Below are 7,967 nucleotides of genomic sequence, written 5' to 3'. Positions count from 1 at the left end.
GCAGAGTAGCGCCGCGGAGCGCACAGCCTTACCCAGGGAGAACACCTATTTACTGACGGAGCAAATGCAAAGGAGTGTCTAAAGAGGGAGAGTCCATTTCTGTAGTGCTGTAAGTATATTATTCATGATTTTGTTTTGTACAGCATAGATAGGAGCCGTTTGTTTTCCAAGGTTTTAAGGCGACCTAACATTTTGGAAACGGAGTGGTGCGCAAAGGGAGGAAAGATTTTTGCACCTGTTGAACTGAATTTTCGTTTGTAACTTTTTCTCTTAAAATTGAGTTCCTCTTAAGAAGCAGAAACATAATCAGTTGTTAAATAATCTTTTCCACATTTGTGTCAAAAATCCACTGCGACAATTATTTTTTTGTACAATATTTACAATCGCGTTATTAAAACTAAAACCTTAAATGAAATCCGATTTGCTTAATTTGCAAATACGCAGTTTTCAGTTAAATCAATAGAAGACACAAATAGTAAAATCAACAATGCGATTTTAAATTTAGCTCCTTTAAAGGTGAAGAGTGGAAAGAAAGTATAAAAGTCTTTGTTGTTCTATTCTCAGGTTGGCTCCGTGTTTACACGAGTCAATGAAGCTCCTCTGATGTCTTAAAACACTAAATAGCTCTATTTTATTCGATGTAAACTTCATGTAGTTTAACACTATTTGATTTATTATCTTTTGCCAGTTCAAAGATTTCTCATTGTTGACTAATGAATCAATGTTACATGAATCAAAGAAAGCCTTTTTCAAGCTGAAGTGCATCTGTTTAGTGAAACTTTGCCTTTTTGCATCTGCAGACAATAAATCTACAAATTAAGCAAAGATAAACTGTAATATTTCCTGTTTACTCAGCCTTAATCCTGTAAATTACGGTTTAATCACAGACTGCGTTTCAGCACTCGGGTGATATTTTTATCCTCCTTTTCCCTGCGGAGTGACTCCTCTGATCATTTACCCTCCTCCCTTCCCTTACCACCTGTGTTATTAATTGCAGACACACCGGACTGCACCTTCTCCACACACCCCACTGTCTGGTGGGGCCATGTGGGTTCTGGATAAGATCCGCGGGTCGGTGGAGACCAGTGTGCTGCGACAGGGGGAGAACGGAGACAAGAAAGGTGTCACCCCGACATACAGCAACGTCCTCACTCCAGACAAGATCCCCGACTTTTTCATTCCTCCAAAGCTGGTCAGCTGCCCGGCAGAACCCGAGATTCCTCATGTAAAGCCCAAAGAGGGGCTGCAGCCGTGTACGTCCGAGCAAACAATCGGCAGTGGGAAGAAGATTAGCAGCCCGAGAAGCCCACGTCTGGTAGCCAAGATTGCAGGGGACACAAAGAACTTGTTGAGAGCAGCAAACCGCCACATCATTCAGATAGAGAGCGCTGATGATGTCGTGGCCGGAGACACCAACGCAGACCCCCAGTCGCAGACTGCAATGTCCCTGCCCTACGTTCCCAAGACTCAGACATCTTATGGTTTCGCGACCTTGAAGGAAAGCCCCCACACTCGCCGTAAAGAGTCGCTGTTCCACTGCGAGCTCACCAGTCCCATCACTTCCCCAAACGCGCAAAGGAAGACTCCGTGCAAAAGTGGCGAAACAGGAAACCATCTGAACCCAGCTGACATGAATCCTTACAGATACTTCAGCGGTGGAGAAAGTGACACCTGCTCCTCTGCCGAGTCCTCCCCCTTCAGTTCTCCTCTGCTTTCCCGCTCTGCATCCCTGCTCAAGATCTTCACACACGAGACACAGGCCAAGGTCGTGAAAGCCAAGCGATCGTTCGCTCGCCACAGCTCCCTCTCCACCGACGAGTGCAGCTCGGCCGAGCCCAGCCCCAACATCCAGCGACGACTCCACGTCCCCTCCCTTCACGGCGGAGCCGGGGCGTCCGACCACGGGCTCCATCGACAGCACACCATCAACCTGCACAAAGGTGGCTCGGTGAGGATCAGCGCCAACTACGACTCCAGCACCTCCCGCCTGCTCATCCGCGTCTTAGCGGCGGAAAGCCTTTACGACAAGCACTTCGACATCAAGAGTATCAACTGCTGCGTGTCCGTCTACCTGAACCCTGGAAAGCTGCAGAAGCAAAGGAGCAACATCATCAAGAACAGCCGCAATCCCGTCTTCAACGAGGACTTCTTCTTCGACTCCATAAGCTCGATCCAGGTGAATAAGCTCTTGGTGAAGTTTAAAGTGGTTAACAAAGGCACCAGCCTGAAGAGGGACAGCCTGCTTGGAGAACGAGAGCTGCCTCTGACAAAGCTGCTCGCTGGGGTTTAGAGCCGCAGAACCTGCAGGTCAAAGGAGGCAAAAAAACAAGGATACTGAACAAAACTTAAATTAGATGTTTGCACGGTTTTCTGTACAATCTGCTCTATTTATGCCAAGCACCAAAAACAGTGAATATAAAGATTAAAAGAGAGGAGAGTGAAGAGGCAAAACCGATTCCTCGAAGGAGGAGAGGCTTTAATTTGGCATCTGAAGATACACCGAGCTCCAATCAATCTCCCGATCAACGTGGACAGATGAAGGATTTATGGTGGTAAAGGTTTGCCTGGCTCCTTCCCCCAATAACGAATGCTCATTAAACCAAGCTGGGCTCGCAAGCAACAGATGACTCTGACAGATGAAAGGTTTCCTCCCAGCAGATGTCGTCCAAAGTTCGGACGACATCTGTGCTTCAGTCTGTCCCCGCGTTCTCACGTGCACAGCGTGGTTTTATTATTGTAATGCGACAGAAATCCACAGCAGCGCAGGATGTGATTCTGCATCAGCCGCACCGTGTGTTGTGCACAGAGAAGCTTTTGTGAATCAGTGTGAGCTTTGAAGTGGCACTACATCCTGATGTGCAAAAGACCCTTTGATCCCAGTTGCCATGGCCCAGCTCCTGCAGGGGAGGGCAGAGCAGCCACATTTACATGCACATCAAAAATACAATTATAATATGATTGATTAAATAAGACTAAAGTCTATGATCGATCTGATTGAGGATGATAGACAACAGAACATACAGATTATGTCCTGAAGCAAAGTTTTCTGTCTGTAATTTTGTGCTTAAAGTTGCCCTGTGGAGTTTTCTTGTAAAGCAACTACTTTTTGTTGAGTATTACTCACCAAATTCCCCCTGTGTTATCTTTGAGGTTTAGAACTATTCATCGTAAATTAACCTGCTTTCGCTCACCTGTTGGTCAAAGCTTCAGTCTTCGCAGTGATTTTTAGTCTGGAAACCCTGTTTGCATGAAGGTTTGCTCAGCCACTTTGCAGGGCAGACCAATCAGCGACCAGCAGGTTTGGCTAAGTGCGATGACGATGAAGTCAAGTGCTTGTTTTGAATTGTTGGCCCGACCACGATGGTAGAACTAGATGAAGCATTACGAACAGTTGTAGCAAACCGAGCAAATATCGAGGAATTGAAGCGATGGTCGTTTACCGATGCGGCGTTGCATGCTGCTCACTTTGGAGTAGTAGAGTTTACAGCTTGGTGAGCACAACATACGTCACATGTTGGTCAATGCTGATTGGTTAAAGGCTCCTCCAATAGTTTCAAAATTAACCCAACGTAGACACTCATTAGGCTGCAACGACTGGAAACAATCCAATGGAGCGTGACCAGAATTTGGATCCTGTATGACCAAGCTACTTAATCAATGCCTTTTTGACATATTATTAAGTTTGTTGGTGCGTAACCGCCACTAACTGTCGAGTGAAACCACATGCGAAATGTTGAATAAGCTCGAACAATATAAACAAAACATGGACCGACTCGTAAAAACAACAACGACACGAGGTCCAAGCATCCACAGGGTACCTTTAAATTTAATTCATTTGTTAAAAATCTGATTTTCTTGTTAAAAATCTGCTTGTTCGGTCAGAATATTCGAGCCTGTTCCCAGGACAAATCAACGTACTTTTCGGGTAAAGTAGTGAAACAAGTTTTCATCTGTATTGTGGTGCAACAATTAGACGCTCATTTTTAGGACAACCGTAAAACATCTGTATCTCCGGTAACAAGTTAAAATATTATTTTTGCACGTGCAGATTTCTCCATTTAAAAAGGTTTATAGAACTCAATTATAGACAGAAATTACTTCATAAAATTTGACTTCATGCAGTGTCGGGTACATTTCGGATTTTAATATCCTCACTTGCCTCCAGTTACGTCTTTAACAGCACGGATCCCAGTGCCGAGTTAATGAATGTGAAGCAACAAGGAGGAAAATGCTCCGTCCTTCATATGCTTGATATACATATTTATTTGGCTGATGAAAATCTCTTCAGCCTCGTGAAGGTGCCGTGTGCGACTGCAGCTTGTCGTCATGCCTCATCCAGTGTGGGCACCTTGATTAAATCTTGTGCAACTAAGCAACAGGCTCTCGCCAAATAGGCACACCAACGTCCTAATGTCTGCACTCAGATCGGCTGGTGATACCTTTATTCTCCACAGATTCTCAACAACAACACAGCCACTCAAACGATCGATTAAGATTAATGCACGCTCTGCTTCACTCACGTCCCTCGGGATCACTTGTTTCCACCAGATCTCAACAGAAAAGTCCAATCGCTCCGATGCTTCAGCCAAACATGTCAAATCCCTCTCTTCAATGTTTTTTTTTAAATTTTTTTAAGGATATCATTTAACTGTAATTTTAACAGAAATGAGCTCTACACTCAGTTAAGTGCCCTAACTGCTTATTTAACTGCAGTGGGACAAGAACCGAGGTTATTAAAAGTAACATTTCTGATATCAGTCCATGTAAACAGAACTTAACAGTCAATTTATGCAACATGGCTGTTGCCTTAGTCACAATACTGGCAGTAGACAAACTGTTGTGTGCATGTTAATGTACTAAGTGTCTTATGAAGAGATTAGAGCACTGGTGTCACACTGAGTACCAGCTGCATGGCATGAACATGGCTCTGGTGTCTGCATGATGTGCTCAAAGTTTTATGAAGCCCTAAAGCCTTACGATGTGTGTGAGCGTGAGATAAAGAGTGTGTGTGTGTGTTTTGATCAGCATGATTTCGTTCAGAGTTGTTGGTTTTCTATGTACGACGTGGTATTTTGTAAAACGGTTTGAAATGACTTGAGACGTATGTTGGATTTGTACTGTATATACTTACATCTGTAGTAGGTTCTACATTTTGTCAGTGAAATGCTAATTATGCACCAGCCAGAGAGAAGTGGTGACGAGAAGCCCGGGGGGAGGCGAAGAGAGGGATATCAAAAAAAAAAAAAAAACAAGGTGGCGAGGGAAACGATGTTATGCGCTTTAAACAGCAGGCCTCTCCTCTTTCGCTGTAATCTGCTGTCCTTCTGAGGAATTACAAGAAATTGCATGTGATTGCAGCCCCGAGTGCTCGGCGGAGGAGAGCGACTTCAGGGAGAGAAAAGAAGTCAGAGACATCAGTGATGCAAATTACTGAGGTTTCTTACACGCCGCCCCGACACTGCGGTTTAATTCCACGAGGATTACTCTCACCTGGTGTTTGTAGCTCACTTGTAGCACCGCTATTGATGTGCTCTATGTACTTTATATCCAGTGGCTCTGCTATGGTGTTAATGTCGGTGATCTGTTGTAATCCCTGCTGCATTCAGTGCCTGCTCGTAATGTATTTCTTACTCAAACTTCCTCGACGGTCCTCAACCCTGGTGTTACCAAACCCTTTCTGAGGCTCCTTCTATAGCATGACTACAATACTTCAGTAGCGTCAGTACCAAATTTCAGTGGATTCTTATTGTGCAGTTGTCGGTTTCCTTGTTCTCTGATTCTAGATGAGGATTTGCTGCAGACGCACGTTTATTTTAATGCAACTAACAGATGGGAGATGTGTTCTGCATCCTAGCTTTATTACTAATTGTTTAGACTGTTTTCACGTGGCTCGTCATTTAATAGGATTCAGTTGCAAGTGGAAAAAACGGTGGAGTCATCTGACTATGCTATCCTTAGTCAAACTGTGGCCTCGTCACGAGGTCATCTTCTGCATGGTGAAAAGTGCCTCGTGTCTGAGCAGAAACCTATCGGCAAAAATGTAGCTAAAAGAAATCCTCAAAGGAAAATAACAGCTAATGTTTTTAGTCTTAACTAATTAACACCATTTTTACAATTTCTTTGACTTCCTTTTTCTTACCAGAATAAGCAAAAAAATATTGAAGAAACCCACATCTAGCTTCTTATTGCCGAATGTTTTCATTAGTTAAAAAGTCGCATCATTTTTTTTTCTACCATAACAAAGGGATTTATTTAATTGGTTTGCTAATTTTTTCCCCCTTCTTTCAGAAAAGACAAGACAACCCGGTAAAGCCACAAAGGAAATAAAAGATGTTGCCGGGGTAATGTCATGTTGTTACTTAAAAATAACAAAAAGGGTTGATCTTCTGTACAGCAGGTACTTCAAGACTAAATCTGAGCGGATGTGTTTTGTACCGAGGTTCGGTGTGACTCCTGGCCGACAGGATTTTATTTCAACAGAATGGTTTGACATCAGTGGAATTATGTGTGACCAGTAGAGTGAAACTATTTCTTTAAGTATGATCTGATGTCATAAATTAAGTATTGGATAAGAGAACGTTTTTACCCGTTTGTGATGTGTAGTAAAATAAGTGATCGGCAGTCACCTGCCAGATATTATGACAGTTTTTAGTCAGTAGCTGTCAGCATATTTCACTCCTGACCAGAGTGTTGAAAGAGTCGCTGCGCTTGTGCGGCTAAAAACAGGGTTGGACATTTTGAATACGAACCTTTATTTGATCTACAGAGGAATTGCCTGAATTAACTTACTGCAATTAACTTTCCTGTTATCCAGCCTGCTGCTGAGGAGGAAATCAGTCTGTATATTTCTGCACTCAATAGCTGTTTAATTAAATACAGGGCAGAGAGGCTTGACTGATAACATAAAAAATGGGAACAGAGGAAAGCATTAATACTACTGTGTGTGTGTGTGTGTGTGTGTGTGTGTGTGTGTGTGTGTGTGTGTGTGTGTGTGTGTGTGTGTGTGTGAGTGAGTGAGTGAGTGAGTGAGTGAGTGAGTGAGTGAGAGAGAGAGAGAGAGAGACAGTGAGAGGTAGTAGTTGGATATTGTATTTTACATTGACTTTATTCACATTTAATTTGTTAAGATTTGTTTTTAAATATATTGTATATATGCTGGTGTTTCTCAAGTCTTCCTGTCTCGACAGGTTCGCTCTGAAAAATGAAGCTGAAAAGTGCCGGTCCGTTACTTGACACTCTTAAGTTCTCTAGATAAACAGTGGAAGCTGGTTTCCTTGTGCGTTTGCTGTTCTCGTTGTGTTTTCTGGGCTGTACATAGATACCTTCCTACTGTGGAGCTTCAACCACCAACAGCTGCTCTCTATTTACCGTGTTTATGGGTGTGAAATACTTAAATTAAAGGTACATTTCAACGGAATCTCTGGTCGTGTTGTTATTGATTTACAATTTATTCCAGCACTAATTTATGTTGATCTGAAGATATCTAATTACACCCCATTATATAGACTCTGCCTCTTGTGTGTGTAAAAACTTTTATCCCAGCCCAACCTCAATAGTTGTTTAGAGATCAGGTGCATTTCTGTGTTCTTCTAGACTACAAACAATTAATCTGCAAAACATGAATAAGAGAGGATGAAAACATTCGCATGGCCCTCCAGGCTCTGACTTTGACTTAATTCTCAACATTTTAAGTGAGGAGGACATCTCCAGCACCTGTCATCTCTAGCTACTCGATCCTTTCTAATTACTTCATTCACCCCAGTAATGTGACACTCCTGCTCCTCAGACTAAGCCCAAGGCTCATTAATAACGTTCTCCTTCTAAAAAAAACAACATCCAGCAGTGATTTCCGGCCTCCTCTCCATCTCAAACCGTCCCTCTTCTCCAATGCATGAACAGCATACACAAGGACAGACATTAAGCATCTCAACTGTGCCATGCTGTCTGTAATTGGCAGGGTAAAAACA

General features: G+C 43.1%; 1 protein-coding gene across 1 annotated transcript; it reads left to right on the top strand.

Annotated features, from left to right (window-relative positions):
- LOC138621149 (C2 calcium-dependent domain-containing protein 4C) lies at nt 1–7,409 on the top strand. The gene is made up of 2 exons (XM_069698960.1): nt 1–109; nt 998–7,409. The coding sequence occupies exon 2, from the start codon at nt 1,046–1,048 to the stop codon at nt 2,288–2,290; it is 1,245 nt and encodes a 414-aa protein (XP_069555061.1). The 5' UTR covers nt 1–109; nt 998–1,045; the 3' UTR covers nt 2,291–7,409.
- The last annotated feature ends 558 nt before the right edge of the window (nt 7,410–7,967 follow it).

Source organism: Brachyistius frenatus, unplaced genomic scaffold (assembly GCF_029030835.1).
Source record: "Brachyistius frenatus isolate BFR_SWC_R1_liver_20210118 unplaced genomic scaffold, ASM2903083v1 Contig_29, whole genome shotgun sequence".
In the NCBI taxonomy this organism is placed as follows: domain Eukaryota; kingdom Metazoa; phylum Chordata; class Actinopteri; family Embiotocidae; genus Brachyistius; species Brachyistius frenatus.
This window is presented reverse-complemented; position numbering and strand designations above follow the sequence as displayed.